The sequence below is a fragment of the Eriocheir sinensis genome, chromosome 54 (genome assembly GCF_024679095.1).
Source record: "Eriocheir sinensis breed Jianghai 21 chromosome 54, ASM2467909v1, whole genome shotgun sequence".
Classification (NCBI taxonomy): domain Eukaryota; kingdom Metazoa; phylum Arthropoda; class Malacostraca; order Decapoda; family Varunidae; genus Eriocheir; species Eriocheir sinensis.
In genome coordinates, this window is record NC_066562.1 from 224172 (window position 1) to 252114 (window position 27943).

The 27943-nt window shown below is 43.0% G+C and overlaps 1 protein-coding gene and 1 long non-coding RNA gene across 2 annotated transcripts; one reads left to right on the top strand and one right to left on the bottom strand.

Annotated features, from left to right (window-relative positions):
• The first annotated feature begins 1841 nt into the window (after positions 1–1841).
• On the top strand, positions 1842–26055 carry LOC126983483 (arylsulfatase A-like). Its single transcript, XM_050836226.1, has 12 exons — positions 1842–1978; positions 8254–8715; positions 8891–8974; positions 11539–11662; positions 12044–12243; positions 12703–12835; positions 14735–14901; positions 17481–17608; positions 19456–19586; positions 19872–19980; positions 20513–20648; positions 25429–26055. Exons 2-12 carry the CDS (start codon positions 8387–8389, stop codon positions 25670–25672), a joined length of 1785 nt encoding a protein of 594 aa, XP_050692183.1. The 5' UTR covers positions 1842–1978; positions 8254–8386; the 3' UTR covers positions 25673–26055.
• On the bottom strand, positions 9078–11367 carry LOC126983489 (uncharacterized). Its single transcript, XR_007735933.1, has 2 exons — positions 9515–11367; positions 9078–9474 (listed from the first exon to the last, which is right to left on the bottom strand). It is a non-coding gene; the product is annotated as an uncharacterized LOC126983489 (long non-coding RNA).
• Positions 26056–27943: the final 1888 nt, after the last annotated feature.

The window sequence follows — 27943 nt, forward strand, 5'->3', positions numbered from 1 at the left end:
ATATATATATATATATATATATATATATATATATATATATATATATATATATATATATATATATATATATATATATATATATATATATATATATATATATATATATATATATATATATATATATATCACGCATAGCTGGGCACGATAATAGAAACCCTTATTCCCGATAACCGATAACTGATAATGAAAAACCTTAACGGCGATAACCGATATTCGTTAACTAGAGACACAAATATAGGCGATAACCGATAACCGATACCCGATATAAATCCACAATTCCGATACTAGCTAGCGATAAGTCCGATAGGCGAAAACGATACTATATTGATATTTCAGATAGAACAACATTGATGAATTCAAATTTTCATTATCTGTATTTTAGGAAACTTACAAAATCTTAAAACCACACGTTGACACGTACATATGGACGGTAATACTAGAAATGCCTGAACCGGTGTTGTGTTATTTGGCGTCCCCACCGTCAAAAATTGTTTACAAACACTGGTCTCTCGTGAACGGTGCATGCTCAGACCAGCTAGCGTAGACCTGTACAGTCTCACAAAGCTTTTAAACCACAATTAAGAGTTGCTGGAAGGCTGAATCAAACATATAGTACCACTACCACCATCCTCGCTGTTTTTAGAACGACACTCTGTACGAGTTGTATTTATATGTACAGAGTGTACGTCGTTCTAGAAACAGCAAGGATGGTGGTACTGTATGTTTGATTCAGCTTTCCAGCAACTCTTAATGTGTTAAAAAAGCATTTTGAGACTGTACAGGTCTACACTTAATGGTCTGAGCATGCGCAGTTCACGAGAGACCAGTGTTTGTAAACTAAAGCGCCAGCTTTTGACGATGGGACACCAAATAACACAACACCGGGTGCCTTCACTATCATGGCATGGTCACAAACGAATATGGAATATCAAATTTGAGGCAGTGAATAATCATTTTGGGGGCAAAGTTAAATGATTTTTCTCTATGATATATTGATTTTTGAGTAGCATAAAAAAAATAACCTAATGTTTTAATTTTCATGATCTAAGTATGAAATCTCATCACCGAAGATATTTCATACCCCGAAGTTTTTTCATACAACACCGGGCCACGCATGCGCAGTAGGGAGACAACTTTTTTTTTCTGAGAGGAAAAAAGTAGCGATTATCGCTAGTTTGGTTACAAAAGTAACGAAGATACCGATATATATTTAAATAAGTAGCGGATGGTCGATAATCCGATTTTGTTATCAGCGATAAAGTATCGCGATAACTTATCGCGATAACGCCCAGCTATGATATCACGTATTCTACGATCTTATCCAAACGTACTTACATATTTATAACACTCTCTCTCTCTCTCTCTCTCTCTCTCTCTCTCTCTCTCTCTCTCTCTCTCTCTCTCTCTCTCTCTCTCTCTCTCTCTCTCTCTCTCTATATATATATATATATATATATATATATATATATATATATATATATTTACCTATCTATCTATCTATCTCTCTGTGTGCGGGCGGGAGCTTGCGCGTTGCCAATCAGCATGCTGTAATTGTTTCTCCCTGCCCCCACACGCCCCATCCCTATGTATCCCTCCCTACGTGCGGGCACATGCACTGCACGCGGTTTGTGGGAGGGTAAAGGGTAGCGGGTTGCCTAGCGGGTCAGCGGCAAGAACAAACACATGTCATCTATTACGAGTGGGTAAGCTTGGAGGGAACCAGCTACCCGCGTCCGGTATGGCCCCTCGTATTAGATGAGGTGTGTTTGTTCTGCCGCTGACCCGTTAGGCAACCCGCTAGCCTTTACCCTCCCAGCAAACCGCGTGCAGTGCATGTGCCCGCACCCTCCCTACCCCCTGCCAGGACCTTTCAAAACCACCTGGCTTTCCACTGCCCTTCCCACAGCAAGCACAGACAAAGAGATATATAAGTCTGCGCTTTCATGCATTGTTCCCTCTTGCATTTTGAAGCTGAAAGGTGAGACAGTTCTTATTCTGTTTTATTACAACTTGGTATATGGGGATGATAGCTCTTTGTTCTGCCCTATTAATTCCTAATCCTTATAAAGTCTCTTGTGGTCACTCATTTGAATTTGGATGTGGTTTTGCTTCTGTTTTTGGTGTGATCAGCGTTGGGGCAGGAAATTAGTGTTCGTATTCTTATATATAGGCGCTTCCGACTCTCACATCACTCACTTCTAAGTGAGTTTTATTTTATTATTGGTATTTCGTTGGGGATATACCCCAAGGGAGGAAGGCGGTGCATGCAGCGCAACCACTCAGACGGCTAGTAGAGAGATGCCCAATGGACCGTATTGGCTATACAGGCAGCGCCACATGTGGCCACTCAACTCCAAGCTGTCCTTTCTATAGAACTCAAGTTATAGACTAGAGTGCGTCTGAGGCTGTCTCCGGGATACATGGCCATGGTGCCGCCATCACTCCAAGCCGATGATTGCACACACTTAATTCACTCCTACCCGATTTCAGTTTTTCTCCATGTCAAATAGTAGAGTCAGGAAATCGGGTAGGAGTAAAGTGTGTGCAGTCGTTGGCTTGGAGCGTTGGCGGCACCAAGGCCCTGTATCCTGGAGGCAGCCTCAGACGCACTCTAGTGCATAACTTGTATTCTATGGAAAGTACTACTTTGACAGCTCACCGAGTGGCCACGTGTGGCGCTGCCTGTATAGCCAATACGGTCCATTCTTTCAAGGAGGAAGCCCAACAACGGGGCTGAGGGTGTCGGAAAGAGCCCACCTTTCCACTCCTATGGCACCGGGCAGGTCTCGAACCCATACGCTGCCAGCACCCCGCCAGAGCGCAAGGCCACGGGTCCACGAGAGCCCCCTCTCATGAGTTTGTTTTTTATGTTAATGATGCAGAAGAAGGGTCATTCTTTTTAGGCGCTTCCGACTTTCACATCACTCACTTCTCAATGACAAAAAAGAGGTTAAACACGTTCTCATGAGTTTGTTTTTATGTTATAGGCATAGCTGGGCGTTATCGCGATAAGTTATCGCGATACTTTATCGCTGATAACAAAATCGGGTTATCGGCCATCCGCTGCTTATGTGAATATATATCGGTATCTTCGTTACTTTTGTAACCAAACTAGCGATAATCGCTACTTTTTCCCGCCTTTCAGAAAAAAAAACGTTGTCTCCTCCCTACTGCGCATGCGTGGCCCGGGCGCCCGGTGTTGTATGAAAAAACTTCGGGGTATGAAATATCTTCGGTGAAGAGATTTCATACTTAGATTATCTACATTAAAACACTAGGTTATTTTTTTTATGTTAGACTCAAAAATCAATATATCAGAGAGAAAAATCATTTAACTTTGCCCAAAAAATGATTATTCACTGCCTCAAATTTGATGTTCCATATTCGTTTGTGAGCATGCCATGGTATTGAAGGCACCCGGTGTTGTGTTATTTGGTGTCCCATCGTCAAAAGCTAGCGCTTTTGTTTGCAAACACTGGTCTCGTGAACTACGCATGTTCAGACCAGTAAGCGTAGCCTTGTGCAGCTTCACAAAGCTTTTTTACACATTAAGAGTTGCTGGAAGGCTGAATCAGGCATACAGTACTACAATCCTCGCTGTTTCTAGAACGACACTCTGTACATATAAATACAACTCGTACAGAGTGTCGTTCTAGAAACAGCGGGGATGGTGGTAGTGGTACCAGGGGCGGATCCAGAAAATCAATTTTGGGGGGGGCCCGATGGTAAAATTTCATAAGTTAGCGACAGCCTCAAAACAGTGAAGACCAATGGATAGTGATGGCGGTTCTTTGCTTAAAATCCACAGCTCCCGAGCAATCAACGTATATGTGACAAATGAAAGAAACAATTCAAATTGTACATCCGACCAGTGAAAAGGCAGATCTGAACAGATAGAAATCATCACCATACGAGCATTTGAAGAAAACTAAACGTTTATTTCCATATGTAAGCAGCAAGGGTGATCATAATACAGGTCATTATATAAATTACAAACCTAACCTTTACAAGAAAGTTAATATGTAAAATTAGACTGCTGAAGATAAAAAGGAATTGTTATAGGGCTTCTTTTACATGGGAGTGAGGTAACACATTTGCAAAGATTGGCTGATCTAAAGAAATATATTTACAAATTCCCAAGTATTCAACAAGTGCCTCACTAAGCAAAGAGTAGTCGGCGGTTTTTTTCGCCGAATTTTCCAAACTCTCGACTGAAATGGAGATATCATAGTGGACACAGAGGAGGGCAAGTCCGTTCAGGCGCTCCTGGCCGACGGTACTCCTCAGATAGGTTTTCAGCCTCTTCAATGCTGAGAAAGACCTCTCGGCTTCCGCGTTGGAGACTGGAAGCGTCAAAAGAGTTTTCAAGAGAATGGCGAGATTGGGGAACATGCTGGTGCTGGCTGGGCTTCTTTGATAGTTTGGAAGACCGGAGCAGATAATGCCCAGCGCTCCGCTTCCGCCTTTACGAGTGTCAGGGATTCGATGGCGAGCTCGTAGAGCTTCGCCGCTTGAAGCACAGCCGCAACGTCCGTTTCGGGGCCTTTGAGGAGTTGCTTGAGCTGAAGTGCGGCAGGCACTGTGTCGTCGCCGAACCGACTCTTCAACTCAGCCAAGATATGGTCCACGAACGGAATGTACAATACACCGCCCAGCATTCTCGCACGGAACATTTAATGATCGCTGGGTCTGTCGTCTACAAGGTCGTGGTACAGGGATTGTGTCATGCGATGACCCCACCTCGACCAAAAGCTCTTCCGCTTTCATGAACACGCCGAAGAAATGATTCTCCGCATCTGCTCTGAACTTGGCAAAAATGGTCTCGATGCCACGAAGCGTGGCATAGGCTGACACCAGGTCGCCATCTTTTCTCTGAAGAGTTCGGCTCGGCTCGAGAGTATGCGCCAATATACACTCCACTACAACCAGTCCAACGAGAAAGCAGGGAACACGTATGGCGATGAGGAGCCCAGCGGTGGCGTCAAGTTCCTCCATTAGAAAAAGAAAAACAGCGATGACAGGCAGAAATTCAACGAAAACCAGCACTGCGTCATGCCTCTCAATCCACCTGGTGGGGCACAGGGGAACAAGCTTTTCGTGCTTGGCCGAGGTAAGCTTGACAACCTCTGTGAAGCGGAGAAAGCGAATATTCGAAGAATGAACGAAGTTGTACACCTCGGTCAGTGTTTGAAGAGCGATCTTCACTTCTTTGACGTCACACGCCTTCGTCAGTGCTAGATTCTGCCGGTGGTTAAAGCAGTGGCTTGGCTTGGCCAGGGTGTACTTCTTCATGAGTACTGCGGCACACCCTTTGAATTTTCCCATCATGGTACTTGCTCCATCGAAACCAAGTCCCCTGCACTTGGCCATGTCCAATCCGAGGTCTTCAACGGTACGCAAAAGGAGCCAGGCTAAGCCTTTACTGGTGAGGCAGGGCGTGCACAAAGGCAAGGAAGTCTTCCCTTATTTCCTCTTCGAGGTGCCGAATGATGATAGTGGCCTGCACTAAAATTCACTTTCTGCTTGCATGTGAGGAATGAGGTCACAAGTTTTTTCCTAGGCCTTTAATGTTGCTCTATAATATTCAATATACGATTCTGTAACTTAAATACTGAAAATAAATAAAGAAAATCCTGAGTTCTCCGAAAATGCAACAGAAAGGTACCAGTTTTCGTTTTGACTCTCAGAAAGTGGACATTTTAGCAGATGGTGGGGGGGGGGAGTCGTCCGACACCCCTGGCCTCTCCCCCCCCCACCCCCTGGGTACAGCGCACTACGGCCCTGTACGAGTATATAGATGGTTAGATGAGTGCGGGCCCCATAAGAACGCGGGGCCCAGGGCACGTGCTCGTTTTGCCCTGGCCCTGCAGGAGAGTGAAAAACTACATCAGACCGAAAAAAAAATTAATCTTGCCTGAGCATCCTGTCCACCTCCGCATAGTAAAGCCTATAAAGGAGGAATTTTTTTAAAGTTTGGAAGACAGCGTCCAGAGCTATCTAGCGGCGGCCGGCCTCGCTCCCCAGCTCTCTAGCTTTTTAGGGGTGTCTTAAATATATTTTATGTTTTCTCAATCCATGGGTATTTCAAATATTTTAGTTATCCTAATATTTTTTTTGGGGGGGCCCGAATCATCTTTTTTTTTTTTTTTTTTTTTTTTTTTACGTTGTTGCCTATTGCGCCCAATTGGCTCCCCACCGCCGTATCCGCGCCTGCATATGCCTACAGCCGACGACACATTCCGTATTATAGTTGCAGCACATTATAAGCCAGTCAGTTCTGTACCCGCTATCCGCATACACTCGAGATTTTCTGGGGGGCGGAGATTTTGGGGGGGCCCGGGCCCCCCCCCCCGGTATCCGCCCCTGAGTGGTACTGTGTGTCTGATTCAGCTTTTCAGCAACTCTTATTTACGGTTAAAAAGCTTTGTGAGACTGTACAGTTCTACGCTTGCTGGGCTGAGCATGAGCAGTTCACGAGAGACCAGTGTTTGTAAACAAAAGCGCCAGCTTTTAACGGTGGGGACGCCAAATAACACAACACCGGTTCAGGCGTTTGTAGTATTCAAGATCTATAGTATTCTACTGTACTGTAGATCTTGGTAGTATTACCGTCCATAGATAGGCTACGTGTCAACGTGTGGTTTTCAGGTTTTGTAAGTTTTCTAAAATACAGATAATGAAAATTTTAATTCATCTATGTTTTTTTATTTGAAATATCAATATAGTATCGTTTTCGCCTATCGGACTTATCGCTTGCTGGTATCGGAATTGTGGATTTATATCGGGTATCGGTTATCGGTTATCGCCTATATTTGTGCCTCCAGTTAACGAATTGAAATGCCTGAATATTTTTTTTACTCTTTTCAATACTCCAACACGATCTCTGCGTGTAACGAAACACACGAGAAATTAATCCAGACAAGGAAAGGTTTGCCGGCGCCGGGTATCGAACCCGCGACCAGCGTAACGGGAGAGCCACTCCTTTACCAGTCGGCCAAAGAGGTACCCCCCTGGCTAAGTGGGTTATGGGAGGCTCGCCCATCAGGCAAGTCAGCATTACAGAATATCGATTATCACCGATAAGGTTTTCCATTATCAGTTATCGGTTATCGAGAATAGGTTTTCTGTTATCGTGCCCAGCTATGGTTATTGGTGCAGAAGAAGGGTCACACTACCACCAGCAGGGTCATAAAACTACTCTTGGGAATGCCCACAACTCTTATGAAAGCCTTGTCAAATGTGTGTGCCTGGGAACCGAAACATTTAAAAATATGACTCTAAATTGTGCCAGGACTAACAGTATCATTTTTAGCTGTGCCTGACTGGTTTTCACACTGGGCTGAGTCTGCTTCACCGTTGCCAGATTATCGTACTCAGAGCCTCGTATTTACCGGTTTCTGATCCATCGCAATTGCCAAAAAAAGCACCAATAATTAACCACTTTAACGATAACTATGTATAAAGGCAGTTATTGGGGTCGAGGAGGCAGTTTTGGGATCGGAAATCGGCAAATATAGGAGGCTGAGTACGACATCTAGCAACGTTACTCTGCTTCGACTGCCTCACGAGACCTGCGATGCCAGATTGTCGTACACACCTTATTGCATTGTCGTACCTTCTGACTGATATCTAACGCAAAAACAAACAAACAATCCTCAATAAATAACAATTTTAACGCTAACTTTAATATTCTTTCGTTATTTATGTAGGTACGAGAGTATGAGGCTTAAAAATGATAAATACAATGTGGTGAATACGGTAATCTGACACGCTGCACGAGACCCCTGGTTGCAAGTGTTGGCGGCTGTTTATTTACAATGGTGTGTTTCAGAGTGACTGCGTGAATATTGATTACCAAGAGGCTGTGGTCCCATAGCCTAACTAGCCCCATAAAAAAAACAAGAAGAAGAAGAAGATTACCAAGAGAGAGAAGGGAGGAAAGATAGAAGAGATGGAGGAGGGAAGGTAGATGAGAAGAGAGTAAGGAGAGGAGGAGAAAGGAGGGAAGAAGGGAGAAAGGGAAGATAAAACGTAATATTCAATAATAATAATGATAATGATAATAACTACAGTACTTTGATCTTTTATTCCCATATTTGTTACCCAGTGGAAGGATATTTTTGTTTCAGTTCATTTATTATTTTTATCCCCAGGCACCGGTGAGAAGAGGGCAGTATTTTAAACCAGTATCAAGAGTATTATGTAAAAAAACTGGAATTGAAACTTACCATTGCTTTGTTTCCTTACTGACAGGACAAATCAAGGTTGACATGCCCTGAAAATATTGCTCAACATTGTCTGTGTATAGCAAAGACTTAATTAATCCAGGCACCAGCTGTCTGCAAAACTGAACTGCCTTGTCAATCCCTTCACCAGCAAGAGGAACATGGGAGTGACAATGAAGGTGTTGCTTTGTGTGGTGTGTTTTTTGGTGATGTTCTCCGAGTGTGAGGTCATGAAAAGTGAAACCAGCAAAACCAGCAAGGCCTTTAAGCAGACGCTCGGTGGGGGAAGGCTGAAGGAGGAGGAAAATAGCCGGAAGCTGATGGAAAATGAGAAACATAAAGAAGATGAGATGGTGAAGGACGCGCTTGGTAGAGGAAAGATTAAGAAGGAGAAGGAGGACAAGGCAGCAGCAACACCCAACATTGTGGTTCTCCTGGCTGATGACCTGGGCTATGGTGACCTCAGCTTCTCAGGTCATCCCACCTCCAGGTAAGACAATATTACTGACCATGATCATTGTAAACTTGAGACACTTCAAGAATGGTGACAAGGTGATGTGAAAGTGTGAAATGATTGAACATTAATCATTTCAAGTGGTTAAGGATGTCATGGTTTAAGTGTCTGAAGACGCTGATGGTTTCTCTATGTGTTCATCTGTTTCCAGGACTCCACACATTGACGGGCTGGCCCAGGAGAGTCGGTTCTTCACCCACCACTACGTCACCAGCCCGGTGTGTAGCCCCTCAAGGTAAGTCCATTAACAGGGCCGGATTTACTTGCTTGTGGGCCCTAGGCCAAATCTCATCAGGGGGCCCCCCCCTCGCCAATATATATATATATATATATATATATATATATATATATATATATATATATATATATATATATATATATATATATATATATATATATATATATATATTTATATTGTGTGTGTGTTGTTTGTGTGCGTGTGTGTGTGAGAGAGATTTTGACTGTCCTTTTTTCAAGAAAACTTAAGGACAAACAGGCTCAAAAAAGGACAGACTGTCCTTAAAAGGACAAACATGGCAACCCTGCCACACACAGTACGAGTCTGGTGACTGCGGCAGTTTCAAAAGAGCAACCTGCATTGTGAGTCAGTAAATTTAATTTTTGTGGAATGAATATGACACACAAAAGTTGATGAATGTGGATTTTTGGTCAAGGTGCTGAAGGTTAACGAACATTATTCTCTCTCTCTCTCTCTCTCTCTCTCTCTCTCTCTCTCTCTCTCTCTCTCTCTCTCTCTCTCTCTCTCTCTCTCGACCATTGGGCCACCACAACTTAAGTCCCCAGGACCCCAGTGGGCCCTCAGTTACCAGTGGGCCCTAGGCCAATGGCCTATGTTGCCTATTGGCAAATCCGGCCCTGTCCATTAAGCCTCTCATGTGGCCTTCTTATTTTCCATATTGATTTATATAAGTACAGTAATCTGTTGTTATTCAGCCCTACATGAATTTTCTGGTCTTATCCTCGAAAGCTTTCGATAAAGTCTGGCACAAGTCTTTGCTTTCTAAACTGCCCTCTTTTGGATTCTATCCCTCTCTCTGTTCCTTTATCTTCAGTTTCCTTTCCGGCCGTTCTATCTCTGCTGTGGTAGACGGTCACTGTTCTTACCCTAAATCTATCAACAGTGGTGTTCCGTTCTATCACCCACTCTCTTCCTGTTATTCATCTATGATCTTTCCATAACAAACTGTCCTATCCACTCATACGCTGATGACTCCACTCCGCATTATTCAACTTCTTTCAACAGAAGACCCTTTCAACAGGAATTACAAGCCTCCAGACTGGAGGCTGCAGAACGCTTAACCTTAGACCTTGCTATCACTTCCAATTGGGGTAAAAGGAACCTTGTGTCCTTCAGTGCCTCAAAATCCCAGTTTCTCCACCTATCAATTCGACACAATCTTCCAAACACCCATCCCCTATTCTTCGACAACACCCAGCTGTCACCTTCAACACTAAATATCCTCGGTCTATCCTTAGCTCAAAATCTCAACTGGAAACTTCACATCTCCTCTCTTACTAAATCAGCTTCCTCGAGGTTGGGCGTTCTGTATCGTCTCCGCCAATTCTTCTACCCCGCACAGATGCTTTCCATATATAGGGGCCTTGTCCGCCCTCGTATGGAGTATGCATCTCACGTGTCGGGGGGCTCCACTCACACAGCTCTTCTGGACAGAGTGGAGTCTAAGGCTCTTCGTCTCATCTGTTCTCCTCCTCATGCTGAAAGTCTTCTACCTCTTAAATTCCGCAGCCATGTTGCCTCTCTTTCTATCCTCTATCGATATTTTCATGGTGACTGCTCTTCTGAACTTGCTAACTGCATGCCCCCCTCCCACTGCCCCGCTGCACATGACTTTCTACTCATGCTCATCTCTGTACTGTCCAAACCCCTTATGCAAAAGTTAACCAGCATCTGCATTCTTCCATCCCCTTCACTGGTAAACTCTGGAACAGTCTTCCTTTGTCTGCATTTCCTCCTGCCTATGACTTGACCTTTTTCAAGAAGTGTATCAAGACACTTCTCCACCCAAAATTGACCTTGTTTTTGGCTACTCTTTACTTTTTACTTTTGTGGGAGCGGCGAGTAGCAGGCTTTTTCTTTTTTTCTTCGTACTCTTTTTGTTGCCCTTGAGCTGCATCCTTTGATGTAAAAAAAAAATAGATGAAGAAGCCCAGAAATCATGCATAATATGAGACTTCATTGTGTCTGTTTCTGACCTTATCAAGTAATGAAAGCATGTGTATTTATGTACCAGTATCAAATGCTTGCTTGCACCACTGAGGCTGCCCAGCAGGCCCCACCAAGAAAGCCTACTGCTGCCATGGGTAAAATAATGAGGGTTTGATTTTTTATGGGACATTTGCTACTTTTTCCTCACCAAGGTTTAAGTGATTTCCAAATGGTCCATAAAACTTGACTCTTTTGGCTACCGTTTTACTTTATGTTTGCTTATGTAAATATGTGTTTGCTGTTGTGTGGCTCCCAGGGTTACTTGTGCTTTGGAGGACCATGCAGCACTCACCACAGTCGTAGTGGAGGCCAAGTAGTCCCTCTAACTACCTGGTCCACTTTTCTCCCTGTACACACCCTCAGACACACACTTATCTTCTCCCCAGGGCCTACTTCCTGAGTGGCAGGCTGCAGGTGCCCAGTGGGGTGCATCCTCGGACATATGTTCCTAAAAAAAACCTTGGTATGCCTCGTAAGGAGACCACATTGCTGCTGTCGTGAAGGCGAAGGTGAGGTGCATGGCCACAGTCACTAGTGTGTTTCCTCCCCAGGGCCTCCCTCCTGACGGGACGGATGCAGGTACGCAGTGGAGTCTATCCCAGTTATTTTCTGCCTGACAACCCCCTTGGTATGCATCGTAATGAAACCACCATTGCTGCCCTCTTGAAAGCCAAGGTGAGGCTCCAGTCTTGACCATGGCCAAAGTCATTATCTACAGGCTGCTGTTTTTTTTTTCTTTTTTTCTTTCTTTCTTTCTGCTGCTGTTTCATGGTCGTCAGTTGTGCATCATTAAGAGCATCAGAAACACCCAACTAAAACTTATTTATAGAGGAACAATTTTTGATGCCTAAGAAAAGGCAAGGGTTATTTTTTGTGACCAGACTTAGTAAGTGTTACCTCAAAGCAGTGGGTGATGGTGGGCTGTGGGCTTCAAGATTCACATGAAGTTAACCAATCTATATATTTTATTATCTGTGGAGTGCCCCAACTCTGCCTTCACCCACACTTCTCTTCTCCACATTAACTCGTTTGGCCACATCCTCGCTGCCTCTCCAGGGTTACCGCACCATGATGACGGGGAAGTGGCATCTTGGGGTGGGTTCGAATGGCGAGTTCCTGCCCACACACTTTGGCTTTGACCACTACCTGGGGCTGCCCTACCCCCAAGACATGTGCCCCTGCCTGACCTGCTTTCCGGGACCCGAGACCTGCCATGGCCCCTGCTCTAATAACTGGGTGTCCTGCCCTCTGTACAGGTGATTGTTGAGGCACTGCTGGAGGTGGGAATGTGTGAATGGTGGTAAGAAGTTTTAGAATTAAAATAATAAAAATGAGTACCAATGCATAGTTGTAAGTGATGGAGATGACAGGCAACATTGCAAAGAAGGCAGGAAAAAGGTTAAAGAAGATGAGAATGGTGAAGACGATGATGATAATGAAGCACAGGCAGAGAGGAGTTAAGGATGTGGATGACGAGGATGAAGGGGAGATGTGAGACAAATAGAGAACAGAGTGACATTTTATAAGCTAATGTTTTTTAGAGGACCAGAAAACACAAGTAGAGAAGAAATAAGGTTGTGGAAGTGGACGACAAAGGTGAGAAATGGGAGGAAAATAGAGCGAAAGAGGATAATATTGAAATTTAAGACAATACGAACATTGACCAGAAAACACAAATACTGGGTGACCTAATATTACCTGTGTGCCCCTTGCAGCGACACTACCATCATTGAGCAGCCGGTTGACCTCCTCACCCTCACGCAGCGCCTGGTCCACAACGCCACCGCCTTCATCAATGAGTCAGCCGCCTCAGACACACCATTCTTCCTCTACTTCCCATTCTTGCATGTGAGTCCTTATCACCATTGCCAGAAACCTAACCTAACCTAAAGCCTCGTATTTACTGGTTTCTGAGCCATAACTATTGCCAAAAAACATCAGTAATTAACCATTTTAACAATAACTATATATGAAGGCAGTTATTGGGGTCGAGGAGGCAGCTTTGGGGTCGGAAATCGGCAAACATAAGAGGCTGAGTATGACAATCTGGCAACATTGGTCCTGGTGGCATTGTGTTCATAGCTTTTTATTAATTTATTTTTTATTTTTTATTTATTTATTTTTATTTTTTTTATTTTTTTTACGTCTACGCCTATTGCGCCGGTAGGCTTGCTTGAGGGGCCTGGATGGTAGTCGGCCCCAGCTCGTATTGGCGCAGGCAGGTGTTTATAGTGGCACCATCTTCTCTTGTTCTTACCTGCTTATACTCCTTTTTCCTCTTCTCCTTGTTAAACGTCCTTATTTTCCCCTCCCAGCGATTGTATACTCTCCTCTCTGATGTTCCTCCTCCTCATGTCACCCTCCATGCACCATCTCCAGGTTTTCCTCAGTCCTCCAGCTGGTCTCCTCCTCCCTTCCTTCCTTCCTTCCTTCCTTCTTTCATCACGCTGCTCTGAAAACTTCATATGAGTTCTACACATATCGAATTAGTCCATTTACACTCATTTCCATCTTGTTAATCCTAAAACTTCTTATGTTTTTGACACATGATTTCACTTGGGAGTTGTATCATCTTTAATTTTGCCCTTGAGCTGCCTCCGTTACTGTAAAAGATTGTGTCTGTGTTTTCCATCTCCAGTCAGACTTGCATGTTGTGTGTTGCGGGAATTTTTACACTTGCGGTTTTGTTTCTTTGTGTCGTATTTAAGTTTGGTTTTGAGTTGCTTCCATTACTGTAAAAAAGAGTAATCAGTCTCAAAAATGGGTGTAAAAAAAGTTGAAAAATGAGTTAGTAAAAAAATTAGCAAGAAATCAGTAAAAAAACGAATGAGTGAAAAATGTGTAAAAAATGAGTAAAAAAAATGAATGAGTGAAAAAATGGGTAAAAAATGAATTAAAAAATGAATGAGTGAAAAAATGGGTAAAAAATGAATTAAAAAATGAATGAGTGAAAAAATGGGTAAAAAATGAATAAAAAAATGAATGAGTGAAACAAATTGTAAAAAATGAGTAAAAAATGAATGAGTGAAAAAAATGGGTAAAAATGACTAAAAAATTAATGAATGAAAAAAATGGGTAAAAAATGACAAAAAAATGAATGAGTGAAAAAATGGGTAAAAAATGAATTAAAAATTAATGAGTGAAAAAAATGGGTAAAAAATGAGTAAAAAAATGAATGACTGAAAAAATGGGTAAAAGAGTGAAAAATTAAGTGAAAAAAATGAATGACTGAAAAATGGGTAAAAAAGTTTGTTAAAAACTGAGTGAGCAAAAAAATGAATTAAAAAAAATGAATGAATGAAAAAATGGTTAAAAAATTAGTTAAAAGATGAGTGAGCAAAAAAATGAATGAGTGAAAAAATGGTTAAAAAATTAGTTAAAAGATGAGTGAGCAAAAAAATGAATGAATGAAAAAATGGTTAAAAGATGAGTGAGCAAAAAAATGAATGAGTGAAAAAAATTGTTAAAAAAAATTAAAAGAAATTAATGGGAAAAAAAATAAGTGAATAAAAAATGAATGAGTGAAAAAATTGTTAAAAAATTTGTTTAAAAATGAGTGAGTAAAAAAATGAGTGAATAAAAAAATGAATGAGTGAAAAAATGGGTAAAAAATGAGTAAAAGAAATTAGTGTGAAAAAATAAGTGAATAAAAAAATGAATGAGTAAAAAAAAATGGGTAAATAATTAATAAAAAAAAAGTAAAAAAAAAAGTGCTGAATGTCCCCTCCCTGCCACCCTCCGCTCCAGATCCACCACCCACAATTCGCCTCGGAGATGTTTGCCGGGACAAGCGACCGAGGCCTTTTAGGAGACGCCCTGGAGGAGATGGACTGGGCCGTGGGGCAGGTGGTGGAGACCCTGCGAGAACGCGGCATCCTGGACAACACACTCATCTGGTTCTCTTCGGACAATGGGTGAGAACTGAGGACGGGAGCTGAGGTCACCATTCTTAACCTGTCCGCTGCAATTGGCACGGATTTGGGTTTCACTGGTAGCCTGGTCACGTGTACTCCCAGGTCTTTCTGTGCCTCTGTGGTGGATAGTTGAGTGTTTCCCATGTGGTATTAGTATGATGGATATCCCCTCCCAATGTGCTTGAGTTTACATTTTTCTTCATTGCATTGTAGCAGACACTTTGTTCCATTCCTGGGCAAAACTTAAGAATAACCACTCCAAACCAATATTCATAGTAATTTAGCACGTGAAAGAATTAGTATTATAATGCATTTTCTTATACGTTTTACCTTGGGGAGGGGCCAGGGGGGCAAGCCTCTTTAATTATAGAGTTAGGTGGCTTGGATTTTCTAAGTCCATTGTTATTGTTTCACAAGCGCCTCTATACACAGACTGAGCCTCATACCTGCCTTGCAGTGCACCCTACAAACTAGTTCCTAAGTCAGTAATATCCAAAATGCGCATGGATTATAACGATTTCGGACAAAAAAACGGTCTTTTAAGAGTTTTACGTTATTTTTTTCTCTATATTAAAGCAACTAATGCCGCAGCTATTTGTATTTTCTTATACACTCGTAAAATGTTACTACGCGAGGGTATCAGCGGCGGTACCTAACGGTGGGTTCCTGAAGTCAGTTGTTTTCAAGCCGCCATAATGGATGGAAGGCCCGACACTCACTCCCTCAAAATATCCGTCTACTTTACCTTTCGGTAAGTGTTAACTGAGTATTTAACCTCTTTATTGGTGTGCATGTAGGTTGACAAAAGGACCGATTACTATCCCAGTACCTACCGGGTCCAACAAAGACACGGGCGTGTCAAGTGTAACATATGGTGTGACAAGCACGTGTTAGAAAACAAACGGATATTGTTCAATGCGCGATACTTATAGTGGAATTTGAGTAAAATGGAGGCCAGGGTCATACGTAGCAGTCGGTAGGTCACTCCCGCGTCAGTTAACAGCAGGAGCGTCAGTTTGATCTGGATGACAGCTGTCACAAATCTGTTTTATTTTGTACCTTAAACTACTCGGTAAAAATGATCTAGCATCAACTTACAAGAAGTGGACGGGTTAACCCTCAGTATTGTACCATATGTAATTATGAAACATGACATTTCCCAAGAGTTGCTCGACTACGATTGGGGTGGTGGGGTGGGGGTTCAACTACGCTGACCATCCAATTACACGCCCTACACTCGTCAACAGACCCGCTGCAGCGGCTACTACGTTATATAGGAATAGATTACAAGAGTATACGTTAGGGAATTTCCTTTCTTTAGAGACTAGGATTTTCCCGATTTTGGGGTTTTTGTGGGACATTTTGAAAGCCCATTTTTCAGTGATTTGGCCCACCACCAAAATCACTGTTCCCTACAGGGATTAATCGAGCTAACGACCACCAAAACCACAGCTCCCTAAAGGATTAATCGAGCTAACGCCGCCGCAAAATAGCTTGCATTCATTACCTACCGTATGAAGCATCACTAGGTCTTCATACATTTTTTTCTACAAACGTTTGGTTAGCGACGGTACGCTTGGTTGCTTGGTTAGCAATGCGGCTTGGTTAGCGTTGGTATGCTTGGTTAGCGATGGTACGCTTGGTTAGCGATGGTGCGCTTGGTTAGCGATGAATGCGCTTGGTTAGTATGCGGCTTGGTTAGCGATGAATGCGGCAGTTAGCGATGATGCGCTTGGTTAGCGACGGTACGCTTGGTTAGCGATACGCTTGGTTAGCGTTGGTATGCTTGGTTAGCGATGATGCAACGGTTGGCGATAATGCGGCAGTTAGCGATGGTATGCTTGGTTAGCGATGATGCGGCGATGGTTAGCGATGGTATGCTTGGTTAGCGATGATGCGCTTGGTTAGCGATGGTATGCTTGGTTAGCGACTAGCCCACGCATGTGAGACCAGGTCCACCACGCGTGGTTATTTTTTAGAACACGTAGCCGCGGCTGCCGTGCTGAGGGCGGGTATAGCCGGGCCTGTTCAACCAGTCCCGGATGACCTTGAGTCATGGTTCAGGGCTGTTTTGGGGTGGTTAGCGATGGTATGCTTGGTTAGCGATTAGCCCACGCATGTGAGTATCTGATGGGATTTTCCCTACTTTCGAGACTAGAATTTTCTGATTTAGGATTTTTCTAGGAAATTTTGGAAGGCCATTTTCAGTGATATGGGCTCCCCCCCCCAATACCCCGGTTCCCCACAGTTCCCCAGGCTTGTCTTGGGGGATTGGGGGGGCTGGGGTGGTGGAGGGGGTGGAGTGGTGATTCTTAAGATTTACCCCTAGGAAAGCCTTGCCAAATTTGTGTGTTCTTGGGTGACTCATATCAGCCACTTTTTTGTTCCATTCCTGTAGCTTGGTGATGTCTTCTTGTAGGAAATCTGCATTCAAGGGGTTAACAGCAGTAAGCTTGAGTTTTGATAATTTTGATGAGTATGAGTTTTGATATCAGTATGAGTAATATGGGTAAGAGTTTTTACACCAATAGATCAAGATACCCCCACACTCACGGGCAAACACTTTCCCCTACTGGCAGCCCCAGTTTGTATCGGCAAGAGCGTGGCGGGTGTGCTGGGATGCTGCGCTGTGGCAAGGGAACCACCTGGGAGGGAGGCGTGAGGGTGCCCATGTTTGTCCATTGGCCCCACCCACTCATAGCACCAGGTAAGGGGGAGGAGATGAAGGAGGAGGAGGAGGTGGAGTCACGGGTGCTTGAAATCGCTCAAGAAAGGAGAAGAAGGAAAAGGAATGAGGAAGACACGGTTACCATATATTTTGCCAGCCCAGAGAGACAAATTTTTCCCTAAGTACTTAATCATGTGCACTAGTTTAGGAAGAAGAGGAGGAGAAGGATGATAGTAGTGAGTGAGTCGTGGAGCAGACGTGTGTGTTGTCGGGCTCCGTGCTGACAGTGCTGTGTCAGCATGGCTGCCGCCAGCAGGGCCAGGGGCGTGAGGGATTTGTGTTACGTTTGTGAGGATTTCACAGGCAAGAAATGGATTGGCTGCTGTTTGTGTCCTAAATGATGTCATGTGAAATGTGCTCATTTGTCTGGAATTGAGCAGGAGAATATATCTAAAATGAATTGGGTTTGCAACCCATGCCTTCATAAAGCATCTCTGGCTACCAAAATTGTGGAGAAATTGGATGAATTCAAGCAAGAATTATCTTAGGAAATATCAGGGGTAAAGGAAGAAGTTGAGTCACAGGCCGTGAGTTTGAGAAAAGAGCTTGGGGAGGTTGCAGAGGTGTTGCAGCTCGCCGAATATGCAGTCAGCGGGTGCAAGCTGGGCTGAGGTCACCAAACGCAGGAGGAAAGTCAAGAAAAATCTACTTGTTGTTAGGGCCTCTGAGCAAGATAAAAAGGCTACTGAGTTAAAAAGTGAAGTTTCCCAGGCATTACAAGGCATTCAGATTACTGATTCAAGATTCACTAATGGAGGTAATATCATAATGAACCTTGATAATGAGAACATGAGGGATGAAGCAGCTAAAAAATTGGAGTCTGTTGAGCAAATTAGTACCAAGAGTGTTGGAAAGATGAAGCCAAAGATCATGATATGCAATGTGCATAAAGAGGAGACCAAGGAAAAAATAAAGGAGACCATCTTAGACCGCAATGACTTCTTACACGCAATTGAGGGTGTTGAGAATAAAATTGAGCTGATTTTTAGTAAGCCTGCAGCTGGCAGTACAATGCACTACATATTGAGGTGTGACCCAACTGTGAGAGAGCTGATTCACAAGAATCATAAGTTATAATTAGAATAGGGAATATACCCAGTGGGAGACAGATACCATGCAATTATATGTTATCATTGTCAGAGATATGGCCATCTTGAGGCCAACTGCACTGCTAAGAGAAATGGGGAAGCCCAAAAATGTTTCAAATGCTCTGGTAATCCTAAATCACAGGAATGCACCATGGCTGAGAAGAAATGCACATATTGTTTGAGGTTCAGGAAGCCTGAAATCAACCACTCAGCGAATGACCAGTGTTGTGTAGTTCTCCAGACTGAAATTGAGAGAATTCGTAACATAACCGATCATGGCTATTAATTAGTGTTTGTACTCAAAGATATTTTGTGTGTGAATGTGTGATGAATGTTCAGTGAGTTGGAAATCATCGTTGGATATTTAATTGTGATACTATAATGAAAATATCAGACATGAAAACGGAACAAATGGATATTGGTGGTATTACTCGTGAAAGCAATTAAGACACTCACTCACTCACTACAACGTTTGAGAATAAGTGCATCAAAGATTATTGTTGAGGCCAACATTGCAATTGTTGACGACCCTTGAGAGTGCCACATCAGCGGCAGAGCAGGACCTGAGACCTCATCAACGGTAATGGTAACAGTATGTAGAAAAAGAAGGAGGAGGAGGAGGAGGACACAGGCATTTACCATATATTTTACCAGCCAGGAAAAATGAATTTTTGCCCCAAGCACTTAATTATTACCACTACTTTTTCCATCACTTCAATTCTGCATCTCTTTGGTCAGGTCGCAGCAATGGCCTGGTGTCGGCACTTGACCTCCTGCCCACATTGGCCTCCCTGGTGGGCCTCGACACCTCTGGCCTCACCCTGGATGGCACAGACATTTCCCCTCTGCTCTGGAACCCCCTCGCCCCTGTAAGTGTGTGGGGCATGGCAAGGCAGGGAGGAGGGGGAAGAGAAGTTACATTTGAGATTGATTTAGTTGACTTGGCAGAGGAAAGGAGTCAGAGGATTGGGAAACGTGTGTCCGTCTTAGTATTTCATCATGTGTGTGTCTGTGTATTCCCCCAGACCCCAAAGTCCAATAAGTGAATTAATCTCCTTGTATTTCTTTGTGTGTGTGCGTGTGTGCTCCTCGAGAGTCCAATGTGTGTATTTCTTTGTATTTCATTTCTTACTATTGCATTATTATTTCCCCAGAGTCCAAGGCAATACATGCCCATCTACCCTGAGAGCCCTGCTCCCTCAATCGGCCCCCTGGCGGTGACCAACGGGACCTACAAGGCTCACTTCTACACCAAGGGCTCAGGTGAGGTCAGCCACGATACAGGTGGTCACGGCTCACTACTGAATTCTTGGAGGCAGGAAAATGTTGTTCATAAACTCCCTAATTCCTTGAAATCAGGAGTGCAGAAAATTATATAAAAAAAAATATATTAATTGACAGATTTTTACTCCATTCTACTTTATTTTCAGAGACTAAACACAAAAATAAATAAAAAAGACATGAATTGACAGAATTTTACTCTATATTACTTTCTTTCTGCAGACTAAAGACAAAAAAAAAAGCATTAACAGATTTTTACTCTATTTTACTTTATTTCCGCAGACTAAACACACAAAAAAATGTGAACTGACAGATTTTTACTCTATTACTTTATTTTCACAGACTAAAGACAAAAAAATAATAAAAACGTGAATTGACAGATTTTTACTCTATTACTTTATTTTCAGACTAAAGACAAAAAAAAGAATAAAAACATGAATTGACAGAGTTTTTCTCCATTTTACTTTATTTTCACAGACTAATGACAAAAATTAATCAACTCCTTCATATACAGCTTTATCTGGTCCCGATAACTATGACCAAATGTGTCCTGGAACCCACCCACTGACCCAGCACGACCCGCCCCTCCTCTTCCACATCTACCGTGACCCGGGCGAGCGGTATGACCTCTCTGGTGACTCACAGTACAGGTCAGTCAATATTGGTAAGGAGGGAGGGAGTAGAATGTTGAATGGTGGGGATGAAGATGAAAAAGGATCGAGGAAGAAGAGAAGGAGAAGGAGGGGAAGAGGAGACAGGATTATTATGCAGTTGTTGTAATTGTGATAGTACAGGTAACTCAACTTGCGCAAGTTTGGTTTACACGTTTTTTAAATAACGTTGGGTCCAAAATCCAAATAAATGTTTGATTTACACGTTTTTTCACTTATATGCAATATTTTATGGAGTGGCCACCAGATGTCTCATACAACTGGATTCACACGGCGCCGCAGCCACACAGCTGAGCTCAGTTCTTCCCGCGCGCCACTTGAACAACAATACAGTACCCACGCTGCCACGCTACTCAACTTTAGGGGTGGGCAGGTATGGGTACCAGTACCGGTACTAACAGTACCAGCTATAAGGTATGGTACCGGTACCAGACTGCTCAGTACCGGTACCAATACACCAATACATGGTGTCCCTCATTTCTTCCTCACACGAGTGAGGCTGAGACTGAGTGCCTGAGTGGATATCTCGGTGATATGGATATTCTCTCTCTCTCTCTCTCTCTCTCTCTCTCTCTCTCTCTCTCTCTCTCTCTCTCTCTCTCTCTCTCTCTCTCTCTCTCTCTCTCTCCCTTCAGATTTAGGCATTGTCCCTTTGGATTGGAATAAGGCTAACGTGACACCGATTTTTAAGAAAGGAGACAAAAAAGTACCAGGTAATTACAGGCCCATTAGTCTAACTTCGGTTGTAGGTAAGCTACTTGAGAGCATAATTAGAGACAAAATTGTGAGTTACCTTGAAAGCCACTCATTAATTGGGGACTCACAACATGGCTTCCGTAACAAAAGATCCTGCCTATCAAACCTCTTCACTGTTTATGACGTAACCAAATCACTGGACGTAGTCTGTCTTGATTTCCAGAAAGCATTTGATAAAGTCCCACATCATAAATTACTTTACAAATTAAAGCAAATAGGTATTGATGGTCAAGTAAACCAATGGATCGCGAATTGGTTGAGCAACAGACAACAAAGAGTATTGCAAAATTCAGAGTGGGTGCCGGTCACTAGTGGCGTCCCTCAGGGCTCGGTTCTTGGCCCAGTGCTCTTCATTATTTACATCAACGACGTGGATGTTGGACTCAATAATCGTATTAGTAAATTTGCAGACGACACAAAGATTGGTAACTCGGTTCTCACTGACGAAGACAGGCAAAGCCTCCAAGAGGATTTGCACAAAATTTCAGCTTGGTCGGATAGATGGGAGTTGCCCTTTAACGTAAACAAGTGCCAGGTCCTTCAAGTTGGAACGAGGAATAAGAAGTTCGATTACGAAATGCGTGGCGTTAAACTCAAAAGTGTTCAATGCGTCAAGGACTTGGGGGTCAAAATCGCGTCAAATCTCAAATTCTCACAGCAATGCATCGATGCAGCAAATAAAGCAAACAGAATGTTGGGCTTCATTAAAAGAAACTTTTTATTCAAGAATAAAGATGTAATACTTCCGCTCTACAATAGTTTAGTCAGACCCCACTTGGAATATGCGGTACAGTTTTGGTCTCCCTACCATGCAAAGGACATTGCTAAATTAGAAGGTGTTCAGCGTCGGGCAACGAAAATGATCCCTTCCTTGCGCAACAAATCCTACGAAGAAAGGCTTTCCACCCTTAACATGTTCTCTCTTGAGAAACGTCACCTCTGAGGAAAACTGATCGAATGTTTTAAAATACTTAATGGTTTCATGAATGTAGACAGATCAACATTGTTTATGATCGATGACACTTTGTGCACGAGGAACAATGGCGTAAAACTCAGATGTAGACAAGTAAATTCAGACTGCACCAAATTTTTCTTCACCAACGTTGTAGTGCGAGAATGGAATAAGCTCCCACCATCAGTGGTCCAGTGTAACATGATTGACTCCTTCAAAAAAAAGCTCGACTGTCACTTCCTTCAACTTAATATCAACTAGAGTAGAAATGCAACGTTTTGGAGCCTTCTGATTAATGTAAAATCACTTAGGTTTTAGGACAGACCACCTAGTCTGGACCATGGGGTAGGTTTTAGAACAGACCACCTAGTCTGGACCATGGGGTCTGTGTGGTCTGATTTTCTATGTAAATCTATGTAAATCTCTCTCTCTCTCTCTCTCTCTCTCTCTCTCTCTCTCTCTCTCTCTCTCTCTCTCTCTCTCTCTCTCTCTCTCTCTCTCCACTGAATGAAGTGAACATTTATTTTTCGATAGAAACCTACCTTGCAGACACTGGCAGCGCCAGCAGCCTCCACTATGTTAGTGTCTCCCAGCGCTGTGTTTACCCCTATGGGCGACACAGTGCCCCTCAGGATGTGGTAGTAATGCGTCTAGGCTAGGCTATAGGTACTACTGGGAGGTTAGTAACTCCCCTGGTGTCTGCTGCACGCTAGTGCCAGGCCGAGGGGCCACACACTGCAACACTGTCATGGAATGCCCTCTCATTGCTAAGTTTAAACCACGGGACTGCCTTGACCTGCCCCAAACAATTTGTTGGCTCCTGAACCATGATGTCCTCCCTGCTATCCTCAAAGAACACCCTCAGTTTGCACCAAGGTGGTGATGCAGTGTGTGGCCGCTTGAACTACTGCCGTGCTATACAAGGCTGTGATTTCTGCAGTATTCTACTTTAAGGATTAGTATTTACTCTATCTCTGTATTCATTCCCTTCTAGTGCTTGGGCGATGTCCTTCTCTGTCCCCACATTTAATTTTCTTCTTGTCCAGGGGGAGGCCGGCAGGTACCGCCCCCCTCCCTTGTTGTGCATTCCTTCCTACCATTGCATCTCTTTAGTTTCATGGTGCTACCTATACATGTATTAATAATTGTATAATCACACACTCTCCTGCCTGGGGGTTGGGATGGCATGTTCCTCCCTTCTCCCTTGTTGTTTACCTGCAACAATCAATCAATCAATCAATCATTTACACGAGCTCTTCAAGGACACAATACACGCGTAAATCGAGTTACCAGTAGTAGTAGTAGTAGTAGTAGTAGTAGTAGTAGTATTGGTATAGTAGTAGCAGTAGCAGTAGTGGTAACACCTGCTATTACAAGAAAACTCTGAAAATGAAACAAAAGCATCGTATCATAAACTTATACAGGTAACTCTCGATTTACGCATGTTTGGTTTACGCGTTTTTGAAATAACGCGGGGTCCAAAAAAAAAAAAATTATTTACACGTTTTTTCCACTTATACGCGATATTTTATGGAGTGGCCACCAGATGTCTCACGCAACTGGACTCACATAGCGCCGCGGCCACACAGCAGAGCTCAGTTCTTCCCGCGCGCCACTTGAACAACAATACAGTACCCACGCTGCCACGCTACTCAACAATAGGGATGGGCAGTTACCGGTACTAACGGTACTAGCTATATGGTACAGTACCGGTACCAGACTGCTCGGTACCGGTACCAATACTAGCTAGCCACTCATGGTGTCCCTCATTTCTTCCTCACACGAGTGAGGCTGAGACTGAGTGCCTGAGTGGATATCTCGGTGATATGGATATTCTCTCTCTCTCTCTCTCTCTCTCTCTCTCTCTCTCTCTCTCTCTCTCTCTCTCTCTCTCTCTCTCTCTCTCTCTCTCTCTCTCTCCACTGAATGAAGTGAATAAGCATATTATTCCCACCATCACTCGTAGGTTATGACAGAGAACTAGGCAAGACACAATTCACACGTTTCTGGTGACACGCGCCATGCAGCTGTTTGTTGTATGGGTGTGGTTGTGTGGTTTGTAAACAATGCAAATGGCGGCCTGGCTGGTATTGCGCGAAATATCTCCTCGTACAAGACTCATGATGTACAGTTTCTGATATCATATTTACCCCATTATTCTCACTAATATTAATAATTAATAATGAACACATGGATATTTTTTTCCAATATGATTTTTTATGTAGCTTGTACTGCTCCTTAGTCATACAATCAAGCCACCTGTGACATCAAGATCAAGATCATACAAATGGCGCCCGACGGAAAAACGGAATAACAGCAAGGCATGGGGAATCCTCCATCGATTTCAATTTTGTATAGTAGTTATTAGATCGCCCTGTATTCTATAGTAACATTATAAGACAGCTACGGACTATGAAGGATTATATACAATGATAAAGGAAAGTTTGCCGTTGTTATTGGATAAGACAAAAAACAGACCCTTAAAAACACCCCAAAGAAGAAAAAAATCATTAAAAATTTGTACATTCGGCGTACAAGGCGCAGGGCTAAACTTTCAGGCATTTTTTTGAGAAAAAGGTGTGCGCTATACGCTGAAAAATACGGTATTTATTTTTCGACAGAAACCTACCTCTTGTTTGATTTACATTGTTTTTGATTTACGCGACCTCTCCAAGAACGCAATACTCGCGTAAATCGAGAGTTACCTGTACAAAAGAAAACTACCATTCTCCACTGATCATCCACTCCATTGGTTATACTCTTCTCTATTTTCTTTTATGTGACAGGGGCAACGTTTAACTTTTTGTCGTTTTCATTTGTTTTTGCCCAGCCGTGAACTGCTTCCTGTACTGTAGAAAAGTCATCATCATCATCATCATCATCCACTCCATTGGTTATACTCTTCTCTATTTTCTTTTATGTGACAGGGGCAACATTTAACTTTCTGTCGTTTTCATTTGTTTTTCCCGACCGTGAACTGCTTCCTGTACTGTAGAAAAGTCATCATCATCATCACCATCATCACTGCATCTTCCTTTTTTCCCCCTCCAGCGACGTGATAAGTGACCTGACAGCTTGGCGGGAAGAGCACATGAAGACGATGACCTGGAGTTTCCCCCTCACAGAGCTCCATGAATCCTCCTCCCAACCCTGCTGCACCTCCCCCTCCTGCACCCCCTTCCCCCGATGCTGTGACTGCCCCACCTACTCCTTCAGCCCTTCCCCAGCCCCCCACCCCTTCCACACACCAGCCCAGTCCCACCCCAACCCTGTCTCCAGCGTCATGTTACACTGAGGAGGGATTGGATGGATTGGATTCATTGGCTGCAGTCTTGTAAAATAAATGTGGTGCCAGGAAGTGTTAGTCAAGATAATGCATACTTAGATCATCGTCCTCATTAGCGTGTTATAAGTAGCTCATTATTGACTCTTCTGCCCTCGCATTCTTTTGTTTTTTGTTGGGTCGGTGTCAAGTGGGTTTTCTTGTTGCGCGTTTTGTTTTCTGCCCTTGAGCTGCCTCCCTTGCGACAAAGAGATGAAATAGAAATATAATGTCAAGTGATGTTTTAAACCAATTTCCAGCCATGCCCTCTATAATGTAAACACTGGAATAAGTCGGGATGGATACATGGATATTGGTTTACAAAGATTTAACATTAATAAACTGATTGTAACACACTGATGGCCACACTGACCTAAGGATACATCACCTTGACCGACACCTTTCTGGGCATCACATTAATACATTCACCCTGATCATATGTACTATTACTTAATGCCTAGAGGTTGGTGCATTGGGCAAAGACTCATGTGAATAGATAAAAAGAATATGGAGTGTTAAAGAATATGAATTTTAAGCCAGCACACTCAGCACATATACTTAGACTATTATATAATCGTAATTACTAAAGGAACCATGTGCTTAAATACATATTACATTTGCAACTATTATAAGCTCACAAATACTTCAGAGAGAGAGAGAGAGAGAGAGATTTTCATAGATATTCAGACCATACATTGGTTTACTCTCTCTCTCTCTCTCTCTCTCTCTCTCTCTCTCTCTCTCTCTCTCTCTCTCTCTCTCTCTCTCTTGTGTGTGTGTGTGTGTGAGAGAGAGAGAGAGAGAGTGTGTGTGTTCCTTAACCCGTCCGCTGCGATTGGCATGGGTTTTGCCCTCCTTGGTAGCCTGGTAATATACACTCCCAGGTCTTTCTCTGCCTCTGTGGTGTATAGTGGAGTGTTTCCCATGTGGTATTGGCATGCTGGATATGCCCTCCCAAGGTGCATGACTTTACATTTTTCTTCATAGAATTATGGCAGCCACCTTTTTTTCCACTCCTGTAGCTTGGTGATGTCTTCTTGTAGGAAATCCACATCCAAGGGGTTAGGTAAAACAGAATACAGAAATCCCCCTAAATCGCGGGGATTACGTTCCAGACCCACCCGCGGTAAGTGAAAATCTGCGTAATAGAAATACTCTATTTAAATACACCCTAGGGATGTTTTTATAACTTTTACAGTACTTTTAAAAGCATTTTAAGGTCTTTAAACTCGGTTAAAACAATAGAAACACACCGTACACTGTAGGGAGACACACGGATCTGAGACAGAACAAGACGAACAGCTTCTCTCCCTGCGAGATGTGAAGCAGCGAGATGCTTCTAGAACACAACAGCCAATCAGTAGGTGAGAAAACAATACTGACGCTCTGATTGGCTGAATCGGTACATATGGCCAGTCTATTGTGATGCATGAGATTTAAACTCATAAACAATGCTGCAGAATGCCGCGAAATGGCGAATATATGCGATATCAAAATTAATAGGTCTTACAGAAAAAAACGCTAAATACCGGGACTGCGAAAACTGAACTGCGATATCACGGGGGTTTGTACATTAATCAAGTCAGCATGGAGACTGGAAGCAATAAAGGTACTGCCTTGGAATAATAATGATTAGTGACGGGGAACCGAGTACTTTCTGCAAACAGAGTAATTTGGTTTTGATTACTCTTCAAAACCAAGTACAGTGGAACCTCGGTTTTCGTGATTAATCCGTTCGAAAAAGTGTGGCGAAAACCGAATGTACGAAAACTGAAGCAATATTTCCCCAAGAAATAATGTAAATTCAATTAACCTGTTTCAGACACCCAAAAATATTAACAAAAAATACATTTTATAGAGAATAACTATAGTTTTACATACCCTGTATGTAAGCGTTTGTGGCTAAAATCCTTAATAATAGGCCAAAAGCATTCGAAATATACTACAGTGGGTTGGCAGCTTAAAGCTCTGCCGTGAACATGTAAGCATCCTCTGTCCTTTGTATGCAAGAAATCTGAGTAACTTCCCTTTATAAACCTTCCTGCCCAGCACAGGAGATGATTATCGATGTAGTACTTACCTCATGTATGAAATATGGATGAGAAAACAGTCGAGTCTTTGGTTCAGCTGTCGACATAGTAGGTACACGGTGTTGCCGCTTCCTCTATGTAAAAAGTGTATAGCTTGAGCAATTGAATATTTTGCAGTTCTACTTCCATTTATAAATAAACAAAATGTACTTCT

Bases quoted from the DNA above. Each gene is read 5' to 3' on its own strand.
- LOC126983483 (XM_050836226.1), top strand. From the start codon at position 8,387: ATGGGAGTGACAATGAAGGTGTTGCTTTGTGTGGTGTGTTTTTTGGTG. The intron at 12,836-14,734 runs GTGAGTCCTTAT...CCTCCGCTCCAG, and splicing joins TCTACTTCCCATTCTTGCAT to ATCCACCACCCACAATTCGC. The intron at 17,609-19,455 runs GTAAGGGGGAGG...CTCTTTGGTCAG, and splicing joins CCACCCACTCATAGCACCAG to GTCGCAGCAATGGCCTGGTG.